The 15244-nt window shown below is 45.3% G+C and overlaps 1 protein-coding gene across 2 annotated transcripts in view; it reads left to right on the top strand.

The window, feature by feature from the left end:
- The first annotated feature begins 3347 nt into the window (after positions 1 to 3347).
- Positions 3348 to 15244, top strand: part of DUT (deoxyuridine triphosphatase) — a 49456-nt gene continuing 37559 nt past the window's right edge. Inside the window, exons 1-4 of one of the 2 annotated variants that reach the window (XM_075342751.1) lie at positions 3348 to 3456; positions 3837 to 3945; positions 9075 to 9166; positions 12101 to 12145. In XM_075342751.1, the coding sequence (XP_075198866.1) occupies positions 3363 to 3456; positions 3837 to 3945; positions 9075 to 9166; positions 12101 to 12145 (340 nt within the window). In that variant the 5' untranslated portion in view covers positions 3348 to 3362. Of the gene's footprint in view, positions 3457 to 3608; positions 3946 to 9074; positions 9167 to 12100; positions 12146 to 15244 lie in introns of those variants that run through there. The other variant, XM_075342750.1, reaches the window with a different exon arrangement.

Raw genomic sequence — 15244 nt, forward strand, 5'->3', positions numbered from 1 at the left:
AGGAAGCTTATTATTCTGAGTGAAGTTAGGCAAAAGCCAAAAAGATGTAGATATGGAGTTCAACTGTTCTCAGAGTCAATTTCCATGTATAACAAAGAAAGAAAAAGAAGGTTATGGCACAGCTGACAAACCTAGAAGTGGACGACCACAGAAAACTTCCTCCACACTTGGTCACATTATTTAGAAAATGTCTGTATCTGATGTCCATAAAAGTGGTGTACAGATTTCACAGGAAATGGATGAAGAATATGGGGTCAAAGAGTCGCCAAACTGTGGTGCAACGCCTAAGAGAACAGTAGGCTTGAATGCAAGAGCTCCAGTCAAGAAGCCTTTCATCTCTGCAAGGAACCGGAAGGTCCGACTTGAGTTTGCCAAAGAACACAGCCAATGGAAAGAGGCAGATTGGTCTAAGGTGTTGTGGTCGGATGAATCCACATTCAATCTGTTTGATAATGATGGCAAGCACTATACACACTGCCCAATTGGAAACGTAATGATGTAAGGTAGCAAACACCTGCAGTGAAAGATGGTGGGGGCAATGTCATGGTTTGGGGCTGTTTTTCTGCATCTGCCATTGGCCCTCTGCATATAATTGATGGAGATATGAATGCTACCATGGATATACTGGAGAATGTAATGCTGCCACATGGTAAAACCAAAGTAGGCAGGGGCTGGAAACTCCAGCAAGACAGTAATCCTTAGCACCCTTTCAATTTAGTCAAAAATTGGTTAGCAATGAAAAATGTTCGCCTTTTGCAATGGTCAACCGAATCACGTGATTTATACCTTATAGATCACCTTTGGGATGAGTTAGGGTGACTAGTTGGGCCCGCACCCACAGCAATAAAGAAGAATTGTTTGCAAATTTCCAAATGGAAGGGAACAAGATCCCTCAAGATGCCTTGAATACCCTATTGGCTTCAATGCCTCCTCGGTGTAGTGCAGTAATTAAAGCAAGAGGTTATGCTACAAAATACTAAGTTCTGGCATTGTACACAATGAATTACTCTCTATGTTGTGATCAATAAATAGTATATGCAAAACTTTTGTCAGTCTTTAATTAAATGACCATAACTATAGTCAAAAGCATTTTGGTTAAAATGAAGCTCTCACATGACGACAACTTCATGCACTGTCAATTCATGACCAGGAAAATGGCATCACAACAATAACACAAGAAATCATAGTTTAAAAAATGGCAAAAAAATGTGGTCGCTACTGTACATATCAGGACGGGGGGCATTACTACATAATGAAGGACGAGGGGGGCAACTCATGTCTTTATAGGATTTAAATGCTACAATGGCCCATACATCTGACCACTTTACATCGGGGCTCAGACTTTAGTTAGGCCACTACATTGGGAAACAGGTTCCCTTTAGAAATACATCATAGTAAGGGTGTGCATTTTTTGGTGCAGTTTTGTGACAAATCCGCATGTCTATCCTTATGCCAGGAAAGTGTATGAGATTTCTGAAGTGCTGTGCACATGTTGCTTCTTTTTTCCTTGCCGTCTTGGGTGTATAAAAAACTTGCAGCATGTGAATTGTTGGTGCGTTTTTTAGGGCTTCCAGCGATTGATTTCACACAAAAAAAACACGACACAAAAACGCACCAAAAAATACATGCATTTTTTAGTGCATTTTTCTGCCACAAAGTACAGATTTTGGTGCAGAAAATTTCTGCGTCAAAAACTCAGCGTGCGCACACATCCTTATAATAATAGGCAGCCAGCTATCCACTTTGTCTGGGGGAACGGCACAATGTTTTATGGCTTATGGCGCAGTCTATTACGGCACTGTGTATTATGGCACATGGCACAATGTTTTGTGGCACGATGTATTATGGCTTGATGTGTAATGACGCATGGCTAGTGATGAGCGGACTCGCAGATAACTGGGACCGTCTGAATCTGGTGATTTGGTTTCTAAAATCTGGTTCAGGGCTGGATTCCGGTCCCCATATGTCTATGGGGACCAGAATCCGGAGATTAAAATTGGTGGTAGAAGTGATAGGGGGATGGGAGCAAGCACGCTATACTTATCGAGGCTCCGGCACGGCTGTACATTCCCCTAGGCCGCGCATTCACTTCCGGTGCCGCGCATTCACTTCCGGTGCCGCGCATTAGGCTCAATGAATATGCACTGCTTTATCCGCCCACGGCATCTGTGATTGGTTGCAGTCAGACGCGCCCCCCCACTGAGTGCATCTATCATGGTATAAAAATAAATAAAACATTTGGCGTAGGGTCCCCCCAAATTATGATACCAGCACAGATAAAGCCCACGGCTACAGGCTACAGCCCCCAAGCGTGCACTTATTTTGGCTATGTATTAAAATCGGAGAAACCGTATGCAGATTTTTTTTTTCTAATTGTTTAAATAATTTAAAAAAAACGGTGTCCAATAACGGCCCAATAACCATGTGTCTCCCCAGCCTGAGAATACCAGCCCCCAGCTGTCGGGCTTTATCATGGCTAGGTAACATAATTCGGGGAACCGCACTCCGTTTTATAAAATTATTTATATAACAAAAAACAAAGTTGCATGCGGTTCCTCTTATTTTGATACACAGCCAAGATAGGCGCACGGCTGGGGACTTCAGCCTGTAACCGTGGGCTTTATCTGTGCTGGGTATCATAATACAGGGAGACCCTATGACAACTATTTTATTTTTATATCATGATACTGATCCCCAGACAGCGCCTGTGATTGGTTGTAGTCCAACGCTGTCACACAGGCTGGGGGCATGTCTTACTGCAACCAATCAAGACGCCAGGACTGCCGGTGGGCGGGGAAAGCAGTGCATATGGATGAGCAATAATGAGGGGCCCTGGAGGGAGCAGTTACAGCTGCGCCGGAGTATCCATAAGTATGAAGCGCTTTCCTTTGTTTTATTTTTAACTTCTCCAGTGCCAGATCAAGACCCGGAATCCCTGGCCTGGCACCCGGGTACCTTTGTAATTGGGCGGATACAGACATTTACAGGCCGGGTCCACCCATCACTATACATGACACAATCTGCTATGGCACAATGTATTATGGAGCTTCTATTTCAGGGCACTCTCCTTCCTCAGTGTTTGGCCTCTATACATACATGCCTAGATATATGAACACCTGCTGATTCACATGGGGGGGGCAGACTTTTGCTATGGTGCCCCATAATTTCTATGTATGCCCCTGCACTGGGAGTGAGGTTTTATTTTCATGGGGTTCGTCAGTGTTGGACACCCCCATTTTAAAATCCACAGTACAGGTGTATCCCACTGCTGGCTGTGGACGGCTTTAGATCCGGCTCCATACTCCGGCGTGTCCTGAGCAGCGCACAGGCGCAGTGTACCGGTCACGTGTCTCCAGCGCATCATGTCTGCGGCCGCACTGGGCTGGCGGCTGTGCTGTGGGCGCCGGGCTCCCTGCTGCCTGTTCCGCCATCCTTGTCGGGTATACAGCAAACAAGGTGACTGTGCAGAGCTGGATACACGTGTCTGCTCCATACACAGGGCCGCTATGTAACACTAGAACCTGAGCCACGAAAACTACCAGTCCCAGCATGCCTCTGTACCGGTGGTCGCTGGTGATAACCGCAGCATGGTCGTTGTTATGCTGGGAGATGTAGTTCCACAGCTGCTTGCAGAACAGCAGCTCGTGCTCCATATCAGCCCGTGTACTTAGACTGCAGCGTTAGTGGTGGAGTCTGCGCTCGGGGGGAGTGATGATGACGGGGCTGCACGCACAGAGGAGGGGTTACATAATTTTGGCGGGATTGTGTTCTTCACGGTCTTTTTACCACCATGCCGCTCACTCCTGTGCCCTCTTCTCCCGCCAAACGGCCCAAAGAAGATGTCAGTGACCACTCCACGGCTGTGCTGCGCTATGCCAAGTTATCAGAACACGCAACTACTCCAACCAGAGGCTCTGCCCGGGCCGCGGGCTATGATCTGTACAGGTAGGAGACACGTGCGGCTGTGTAACGTATGGGGGAGAGCTGCAGAATGTGCAGTGCTCGGCCACGTGGCGCTGCAGACTGGAGATTGCTTCATCATCCATTGTGAGACGGTTTAGCACATGGTGACGTGGGGAGTCCACTCCTGTAGTGCAATGCCTCATTGTGAAAACTGCACGAAATCTACAATGCCTAAGCTGGTTTCTTATTCGGCCATTATTTATCTTCTGCTTTTTACAGGTTTCTCAACAAAAATAAAACATCCCAAGTATGTATGTGTGTATGTATATATTATATATATTTATTTATTTATTTATACACATGGCAGACAGTCATGTGCCCTGTTGTGAATACATTTAAAGGGAACCTGTCAGCAGAAATTTTGCTCTAAACATAAAAGATTCCCCCTCTGCAGCTCCTGGGCTGCATTCTGGAAAGGTTCCTATTGTTATTGTGCCCCCTTTTAGACCAAAATAAATACTTTGTAAAGTGGTACCTTTTCCTATGCAAATCTTGTTGTTTGTACACGGGGGCGGGCTGTCTGGTGTCCATTATTCTGCCTCCTGCTGCTTTACGCCATCTCCCATCGCTCAATTTCATACTTCAGGACACCGCCCAGTGCGCCCGAGGTCTCAAGCATGCGCCGTGCCACTCTAGCGGGACTGAGCACTGTGCACAGTGTGACCGTTGGTGACGTGATTGCGCAGGCAAGAGATTATGGGCGGCGCTGTGATTGTCATCAGCAAGTACCCGCCCATAGCCTCGTGCCCGCGCTTTCCCCTCTGCATCCACCGTTCTGCACTGGACAGATGAATCCATGTCACCACTTACATCTGGCCAGCACTTGGTAAGTGGTGACATGGATTCATCTAGCCAGCGCTTGCGCAGAACGGTGGAGGCAGAGGGGAAAGCGCGGGCATGAGATTATGGGCAGGTACTTGCTGATGACAATCACATTGCCGCCCATAATCTCTTGCCTGCGCACACGTCACCAGTGGTCACACTGTGCACAGTCCCGCTAGAGTGGCACGGCGCATGCGCAAGACCTCGGGAGCACTGGCCGGTATCCTGAAGTATGAAATTGAGCGATGGGAGATGGCGTAAAGCAGCAGGAGGCAGAATAATGGACACCAGACAGCCCGCCCCCGTGTACAAATAACAAGATTTGCATAGGAAAAGGTACCACTTTATAAAGTATTTATTTTGGTCTAAAAGGCGGCAGAATAACAGGAGCCTTGCTAGAATGCAGCCCAGGAGCTGCAGAGGGGAATCTTTTATGTTTAGAGCAAAATTTCTGCTGACAGGTTCCCTTTAAAAACGCCTACAAAAATTACAAGACTGGCACAAAAATAGGCATCAAAGTGGGCACTGAGGTATGTTATTGAAGGGGTTAAATGGCTTTGGGCTACTGATCTCACACTATTGCATACCTAGTGATGCCCAGCATCAAAGTCACATCACTCCAACCTGGTGTGATTTTATGGCCCAAAGCCATTTAACCCTTTAGGCTATGTGCACACTCTGACGTTTTTGCACTTCTCAAAACGCTGCGTTTTTGGCGGCAAAAAAAGGCGGTGGTAAAAACGCATGCTTTGTTACCGCGTTTTGGTGAGTTTTGCTGTGTTTTTGATCATTGTGTCTTGCTGCGTTTTTCCAATAAATTGCATGGGTGAAAAACGCAGGAAAGCATTGACATTACCATTTTTTTTTTTTTTTTGCTCAAAAAACGCAGCTAAAAAAAAGGTGTGTGCAGACAGCAAAAATGAAGTCATAGACTTTGCTGGGGAAGCAAAGTCATGCAGTTTTGAGCCCAAAAGCGCACCCAAAAAACGCTGCGAAAAACATATATTTTATATTTTTCCAGGCTCTCTGACAAGGTGCAGTTTGTGTGCAAAAAAAACCTGGAGCGTGCGCATGTAGCCTTAAAGGGAACCTGTCACAAGATTTGGGGCCTATAAGCTGCGGCCACCACCAGTGGGCTCTTTTATATACAGCATTCTAACGAGGAGGAGGACGAAGATGGCTGAAAGAGGAGGCGCCGTTGAATGGAGACACCCATATGACCCAACTCCACAGCAGCCACCGTTTAGGTGAGTATTATAAAGTGTTTTTTATTTTCTACACCGCATGTTAGAATGCTGTATATAAGAGCCTGGTGGTGGTGGTCACAGCTTATACGCCATAAAACTGGTGACAGGTTCCCTTTAAAACCACCTGTTACTTATTCATATCTGTGAAAATTAGGTTTCTGCCCATTTTGATGCCACTTTTGATGCCCAGAGCCCATTTGGGCCAGGCTGGAGTAACTTGATTTTGATGAGGGGCATCACTAGGTTTGTAAATGTAGTGTGAAATCAGTGGCCCATGCTTGTATATTCCCACTGATGAATATTTACTGTGCACCACAACTCTGCTTCATCTGGGCTAAGACTTGGCATGTACCCCGTCACCAGGGGCTTAGAGAGAGGGGCAAAGCTAAAAATGGAGCAAAATTGGTGAACTGTGCCCCCCAAAATATAGAGTATAGGGCAGTCTGCTGCAGCTTCCGCCGGTCAAAGCACAAAGAATAAATCTACCCAGTTTCTGCTTTGCAAATCTCTCCATTATATACCTGGAGTATGTGAGCATGGGACTCTTCTTGATTGAGATGTGTGTTTTAAGGGGTGGGGAACCTTGTACACTGAGTGTAAGGCCCCTTTCACATTGCATTTTTCCCTACGTTCACAGGTCCCGTTGGGGCATCCGTCCGGACCGCCCCTCCCCCACTCTGCAAAGCGTGCTCCGGACGCATGCGCCCGACAGGGCCATTCACTGTTATGGAGCGCACTGCGTTAGCGTGTGCTCTGTTTTGTGCCATTTTTTGCACATATACGTTTCTGCAGACGGATATCCGAACGTACTCCTCTACGTTCAGGTGTCCGTCTGCAGAAACGTATATGTGCAAAAAATGGCACAAAACAGAGCACACGCTAACGCAGTGCGCTCCATAACAGTGAATGGCCCTGTCGGGCGCTTGTGTCCGGAGCACGCTTTGCAGAGTGGGGGAGGGGCGGTCCGGACGGATGCCCCAACGGGACCTGTGAACGTAGGGAAAAATGCAATGTGAAAGTAGCCTAAGGCTAAGACCGCACTTTGCGTTTCCACCTGCGTTTCAGCTGCTTTTTAGGTCCGTTTTGAGAAGCACCTTTTTCATGCCAAAAGGCATGCGTTTTGATTTTACAGCAAAGTCTATGGAAAATGGGGATTTTCAGACCGCACTTTGCGTTTCTAAACGCTGTGTTTAATTTGCATATTTTGTTGCAAAAACCATGTGTTCAAAGAAGCAGCATGTCAATTGTTTTTGCCATTTTGGGTGTGTTTTGGTAACATTGAAGTCAATGAGAAATGGCAAAAACCAAGATTCCTTCAAATTCCTGCGTTTTACCTGCTTTTTCATTGCAGAAAACATGCGTTTTTGGACTACCAAAAACGCATGCTTTTTGGACATCAAAATAATGATTTGATATGTCCCTTTACACACACACACACACACACACACACATCCGACAATTAAATTTAAGAAAAATATGCATTTATTGCTATTTTAGCAATAAAATGTATATTTCCGCTATAATTTAATGAAATGTATCTATTTTCATTATTTTTCCCATTAATATAGATATGATCCTTTTTTTCATTGTTTGACTGTTTAAACTTTATTTAGCAGTGTCTTGTTGTTCAAAACGCAGGTGAAAAAGCATGCAAAAAGCGCTGAAAATGCATCAAAAAAGCGGTAAATACGCATGCGTTTTCAGCACTAAAGTTCTGAAAAAGGCAACTTTGGTCAAATCAATTAAGCCAAAAACGTGCGTTCTGAACTGCAAGTAGGTGAACGCAAAGTGCGGTCTCAGCCTAAGGCTACTTTCACACATCCGGTTTGAGCACTGCGGCTCAATCTGGCTGTGAAACCTATGCAACGGATGCGGCGAAAACACTGCATCCTTTGCATAAGTTTTTACATGCGGCCCGTCCATTTTTTTCCGGTTGCGGCACGCCACTGAGCATGCGCTGTAGAAGAAACTGCATGCGGCCGCCGGATGCGTTTTTTTCCGCATTGCGCCGCATCTGGAGTCCATAGGCATGCATTGAAAAATGCGCCGCAGCGGCCGGATGCGGTGCGATGCGTTTTTTTTGCCAGAGCAAAAAATGTTGCAGGCAACGTTCCATCCGGCAAAAACCGGACCGAACGCAAGCCCATGTGGCACAATACGGCACTAACGTAAGTCTATGCAAAAAAAAAACGGTTGCGGTTTTTCTGTAGAGCGCCGTATTGTGCCGCAGAGCAAAAACCGGATGTGTGAAAGCAGCCTAAGGCTGTGTGCGCACGTTGCTGAATTTCATGCATTTATGCTGCGTATTGCACTGCAGCGTAAACGCATGTGTCCTGTGTCCCCTGCACAATCTATGAATGTGCATAATCCATGTGCACGTTGCGTTTGAGAGTGCAGTGATTTGGATACCAAAATTTTGTTCCAAATCGCTGCGTTCTAAAAAGCAACATGTCACTTATTCTGTGCGGTTTGGATGCAGCTCCTGCTCTATGGGAGAGGCTGCATCCAGACCACATGAAATCAGCTTTTTTTTTCTGCAGAAACACTGCATTCATTACGCATTGTTTCTGCAGAGATTTGAAGCGCACATGCACTGTCAAATCCCTGTAGAAATTTCTGTAGGGACACGACGCAACGTGCGCACATAGCCTTAGGCTGTGTGTTGGCTTGGGGAGTGGATAGAGCGTTGTGTGCACAGATGTAGCAGAGTGGAGTAGTTTTACCTCCCTGCGGTTACAGGGTGTGTGTTGTAATAACGAGTTTGGCGAATGGTTAATTACTGGTTTAGGGTCAGATTGGCCGCTGTGGTGGAGCCATGCTGTGTGCACACATGGATTCTGCACAGCTTTGTGCTCATCCTCCGCCCACAATGTGTGCCCCTAGTATTAGACTGACTACTGATTGGGGTCTTCAGGGCATTTTTTTTTCTCTCAAAGAAACACTTTTTATAATTTTGTGTGAAAGGCAGAATGCAGTGCTAGATGTTCCACATGATAGATTGCATCTTTATTGATAACTTTTTTTTTTTCTTCCATGCCTTAGTGCCTATGATTACGTAATTGATGCACAAGGTAAAGCTATAGTGAAAACGGACATCCAGATCTGTGTTCCCAGTGGATGCTATGGACGAGTTGGTAAGTTCATGGGCAGTTGTGTTTTGTTTTTTTCTTAGTCACTGAACCATTTTACACCAATTGACTTGTGACTTTAGCATTGATCACAGAGTGTGGGGGAGGGGACTCAGGAGCTGCGCTCCCTCCACACCCAGTAAATGCCGCCTGTTAAAAAACAGGCACTCCTCTCCCTCAATGGAAAAATGTAGTGATGGGCGAATTCACAGCCAGTCCAACCAGATTTAAAAAAATAAAACACTTTGGGCCTGGAATTGATACTGAATATTTGTCTGGACGCCAGTTCCCATTTAAGTCTATGGGGATCCGGCGTTTTAATGTAGTAATAGAAAGGATAGGGGGATTGGAGCAGACGCTCCCAATATACTATACTTACCGAGTCTCCACATGGTACTCTCTAATGCTACTTCCAGGGCCGCCTATTTTCCTTCATACATATCGATTGCCCACCAGCAGTTCCTGCATCTGATTAATTGCATTCAGATGCGCCTCAACCCTCTGTGGCTGCAGTCAGATACTCTGTCAGAGACGCTGTGTGTGCATCTTTTGCTATAAAAATTGGCGTAGGGTCTTCCCATATTGATACCCAAGAAAGAAAGCATATGGTTCCCAGCCATTTCCTTATCTTGGCTGTGTATCAAAGCAAGAGTAACTGCATGAACTTTTTTTTTTATTTAAATCTAAAAAAATAAGTGTGCGTTCAACCCCCCCCCCCCCCCCACCCCCAATTTCAGCCATGATAAAGCCGACAGCTGGGAGCTGGTATTGTTAGGATGCCTATGTAAAGCCCCCCAGCCATTAGATGCAACAATCTCGGCACTTTACCAGGCTCATCCCATTTTTCTCTGGTGCGGTGGCAGTCGGAGTAATAAGGGGTTAATAACTCAGAGCGGCCACTAAACCCTAGATTAATAATGGGAGGAGTCTGAGACCCCTCTCCTCCCATTCCTAATCTGTAAGTGGAAAGAAAGAAATACAAACCAAACACACGAGGTCCCATGATGATTCTGGCTCTGCTACATCTGAAGTGACCGCGCTCGGCCATAGAATATGACCGCCTGCTGTGAGCTTCAGGCAGAGAATGAACGGCGCGATGAGCAATGACGTCACACAGGTAATTTGTGGTCACAGCTGGAGGTTTCGATGGTCCTCCCATCACTAGTTTTGTGCTATTTGCAGATAGATATTTTATATATTTATTTTGTGCCAAATTTTCAAAGTGATACATGTGGTTCATGAATTTGGCTCAAAATCTAAAAAGCACTTTGTCTTTTTAACCAGTTTTTGCAACCTTTCATTACCATAAGTCACAAATCTGAAAAGTTGCACTTTGGTGTAAAATTCTGCAAATTGAAAACCCCTCCAGGGACCTTACTCCAGGCAGTCACTGGAATGAGATGCGAAACAAAAAAGGAAAAGGAAAAAAAAAAAAAGCGACATTTGATAAAAGTTGGATGGTTTCATGGATCTGGATAAAGACGTTAAAGGGAACCAAACATCAGCATTTTCCTATATAAGGTGCAGCCAGTGCAATACTGGCTCTATCAGGCACAGGCTGTACATACCATTAGTGGGCAGCTCGGATGTTTAGGCTGTGAAATCCATGTTTATAAAGTTTGAAAATTCATGCACTTTTTGATTGACGTGTGCACCTCGCTGCTAATGTCCGGGCGGGTTATGTACGTGTATCCCCGCCGCCTGTTCCTCCCTCCCTACCTCTGGCCGTATGTACATTTCTAATCTTCAGTTACACGGCGTCGGAGTTAGCGCCTGCGCATAGCTCTCATCTCCGGCGCCATGTTTCTGAAGCCCACAGTATTATGGTGCATGAGAGGGGGGTGCATGCGCCCTCGCTTCTTCAGATCTGTTGTGACCGCTGGAGCGCGAGTGGTCACAACAGGACTGGAGCACAGCTGATCTTACCCCGATTAGCTGCAGTAGACGTCTGCTACGATATCGTCTGCTGCAGCTAATCTGTATGATCAGCAGTTTTCCAGTCCTGTTGTGACCGCGCGCGCTCCCGCGGTCACACCAGATCTGAAGAAGCGAGGGCGCATGCGCCGCCCTCTCATGCACCATAATACTGTGGGCATCAGAATCGGAAACATGGCGCCAGAGATGAGCGCTATGCGCAGGCGCTAAATCAGACGACGTGTAACTGAAGATTTACATACGGCCAGAGGGAGGGAGGAACAGGTGTGTGTGTGTGTGTGTGTGTGTGTGTGGGGGGATACACGTGCATAACCCGCCCGGACATTAGCAGCGAGGTGCACACGTCAATCACAAAGTGCATGAATTTTCAAACTTTATAAACATGGATTTCACAGCCTAAACATCCGAGCTGCCCACTAATGGTATGTACAGCCTGTGCCTAATGGTGTCAGTACTGCACTGGCTGCACCTTATATAGGAAAATGCTGATGTTTGGTTCCCTTTAAGTGGAGCAGAGTATAGAGAGAATGGACAAATACTAAAACCACCAAAAAAAGAAAATTAATCTAGTAGACCTGGAGAAACCGTAATGATGAATCTGTCCCCAAGTCCGTACGCTGCTGTACACAAGCTCATCCAGGAGCTCAGCACTTCCATTACATTAAAGCCACTGACTGGCTCTTCATCCGGACGGTCAGGGCTGGATATATTGGGCTACCAGTGAGCTGTCCATTCCTGAAGCTCTTGCATTGGTGCTCTGGACATCTTCGTGTAGAAGGGCTGCTCCCTTACAGAAGTTCTCTATGGTTAGCACATAGACTGTCCCCAATTAGAATATCAGCGGAAATCAATGGTACAGTGGATATTCTAATATGGAATAATATTACAAGAAGAGAAAAAATGTAATGACCGAGGGGCTGTGTGTGATAAGTGTTACTTGTGCCAATATGTTCATTTACCTTTTCCTCTTTTTTTTTTTTTTTTTTTTTTTTTTTATTTTTTTAGCTCCACGATCTGGTTTGGCAGCTAAACACTTCATTGATGTTGGAGGTACTTCTGGCTATTTCACATGTAGAAGTAGATAACTATAATACATTACTGTTCCCATTGTTGTAGTTTTAGAGCAGGGGTGCTCAACCTGCTGCCCTGGGGGACACATACAGCCTACTAATGCATCTGGTGATAGAACTGTGTGACTGCCTACATAGAAAGCAGAGTGGCACAGGCTTATGTCCACCGTAATTTTTAGAACAGTTTCCCTTGACCCCTGTTACTCCAGAAATATGTCCGTTACATGTGATTTATATAGATCCCTCTTATACTAATTGCTAACTATGGGTAAACGGAGCCTCTATTTTTCCTGTGGGTGCAGGCTCCCATAGGAAAAATAAAGGCTTTCAAGGGAATCTGTCACCTCTTTGACCATTTTAAACTGTTACTATGGGCATACAGGTAATAGGATCCTGAAAATAGTCTTACCTGTATGTCTTATAGCAGAAGCCTTGTTGCAGAAATATAATCTTGTCTCACGTTAAGCTAATGAACTCTTTCAGGTTACTGGGCATTTGCTGCCTGAAAGATGGCTCTGCCTCCACTCTTCATTAGTATCAATCTCTCCTATTAGCGCCACAGTACGGCTGTGACGGTTTTTTTTTTTTCCACGATATTAAATCCTGCGCAGTAAGTCCTCGACTTAGACTTCCGCCCTCCCTAGGTCATGGGCCTCATTGATTGTACATGCATCGGGGAGTCACTGCTACTTCCAGTTTAGCGATTCCCAGTGACGCGCTCTGAAAAGGTGTCCTCCCGACGTCCTTCCTGCATGTTGGCAATGGTAAGCTGTAAAAATCTGTGTGTTTTATGTTGCGTGCTCTCGAGATATTTGGCGTGAGAACAGCCACTGGCAGTGAACAGAGTTGAACTCAGGACGTTTACTTTTCGAAGCTGCTCACACATTGTGTGACCCATTGCTATGAACTCATGAGGTCATCTCAGTTCACTGCGGAGGTTCTCACACAGCACAGTGTGTGAGGCTGTAGTGGCTGCTGTCCCTGCCAATGGTGAACATTCTGTTCTTCATTAGCTGGGACAGTGAGTCTTGAAATATCGTGGGACCTCTTTTTATTGTATTATGGCAGACCTTGATTAGGGATTTTGCAGTTAAATTGGTGACTGGAGGGGCTGGAGGGTGTCTCTATTAATTTTTCTCTTTTTATGTCTTTTCAGGTTCGCTTTTACGGAACGTCGTGGGACCTCACTATAGATTACGGCAGCCCTTATTTTTTAAAAAAATAAATGGGTGAACGAGGGCTGTAGTAGCGGTTATTTTGTTCAAATAAATATATTGGGTTTTTTCTTTCAGCTAGATACCCTCCACCACTAATACCAGGGGTTGATGCTAGCTGGAAATTCATAGCTGATCTAAACACAATTTATTACCTCCTTTGCCACTGCACCAGTGCAATGGGAAAAGCGGAGTACAGCCCTAGAGTTAGCACATCTAATGGATATGCCACTTCTGAGGCAGCTGCGGGCTGCTATTTTTAGGCCGTGAAGGGCCTAATAACCATGGCCCTTCCCACCCTGATACCGGCTCCCAGTTGCCTGCTGTCCCTTGGCTGTTTTTTTTTTGTTTTTTTCTTTAAAAAAAAAAAAGGGGGGGGTGGGGCCTTGCATGTGTGTGTATATATTTGTGTGTGTGTATTGGGGCTGTGGAGTCTGAAATCCAAACCCCCGACTCAGTCAGAATCCGTTTCCCTGATTCTGACTCCACGACTCAGACTCCCTCATACAGTTGAAACCAGAAGTTGCCATACACTATCTATAAAGAGACCAAATTACCTAGCAGACACCCACACTGGATACACATCGTTATCCGGATACTCTGATTCAGAGGTGTTTGTCCCACCATTAACTGGCCACACTGGATCAGGATTCACCATAGTGGTATTCCTATTGTGGGGCTACGTATTCATCTCTTTAAGGGGTATTGTCTCCTGTGGATGGATTTCATCTATACACGCATGAATGAGCCTAGACTGGTGGTTAAGTCTTCAAACGTGCTGAAGCTTATCATCTGTGTGAGATACACATGTGAATGAGCCTGAGTCCGTATATATGCTCATCTATATTAGATGCACACGTGTGTGATTTTTGGACATTTGGATAGGCCTTCAGGCGTGTGGATATGTACGCTATTAATGTTCAGATACAATTGATGTCTTGGTCCTGATCCTGGTGGAGGAACTTTTTAACAATCTTGACAAGATGAGTTCCCTGGTATCATCTTAATATTGATGGTTGTAGCTGTTTGTCAAGGATCTATGCTGTTATACCCCTGATGAGCCCTACTGATTTAATAAGAGGGCGAAACGCGTAGGGTGTATCCTGGACAGAATGCAGCAAACGTTTTTATGTTTTTCTGATTGACAGTCGACTGAGTTACACCCTTTCCCATAGATACTCCATGACATCTACTGACAGAATTTAGTACCTTTATTACTTGATGTCACATACTATTTCTGTGGTTCTGATCTTGGGTGTTTCACCTTACCCACTTTGAATTGAGACACATGGTATTTCTCTTAGAGTGAGTGGAGGGTCAGTATAGGACTCAAGTCGACGAGGAACGGGGTCGTCAATAAACTTTAGGACGCCGACCCCTGTATGACAGGAAGGGTGAGGATTAGGGGAGATTGATTCCCACCTTTCTTCTCATCACTAATTAATTTTAATATGTGTACTTTGTTTGTGGCATATATGTGAATAAAATGGTTTTTTAGGCAATTTGGGCTCTTTGATTTATGAACAAGTTGTTTACCTTGATGTCTATTTCGGTTTATGACTATCTATAAAGACACACATGCATGTTTTTCTCACCATCTGACATGAAATAAGAATGAGAGCGAGAATGTTTTAAGACAATTTTATTTCTGCAAAGTCAAATGTTTCCATGCATTTCATTAGTATTTGCTACCATTGCCCTTAAACTGTATGACTTGGGTCAAACGTTTTGGATAACCTTCTACAAGGGTCTCACAATAGTTGGCAGGAATTTGGGCCCATTCCTCCTGACAGAAATGGTATAACTGAGCCATGTTTGTAGGTCGCCTTGCTCGCACCTGCCTTTTCAGCTTTGCCCATAAATTT

The sequence above is a fragment of the Anomaloglossus baeobatrachus genome, chromosome 4 (assembly GCF_048569485.1).
Source record: "Anomaloglossus baeobatrachus isolate aAnoBae1 chromosome 4, aAnoBae1.hap1, whole genome shotgun sequence".
NCBI classification, from domain to species: Eukaryota; Metazoa; Chordata; class Amphibia; order Anura; family Aromobatidae; genus Anomaloglossus; species Anomaloglossus baeobatrachus.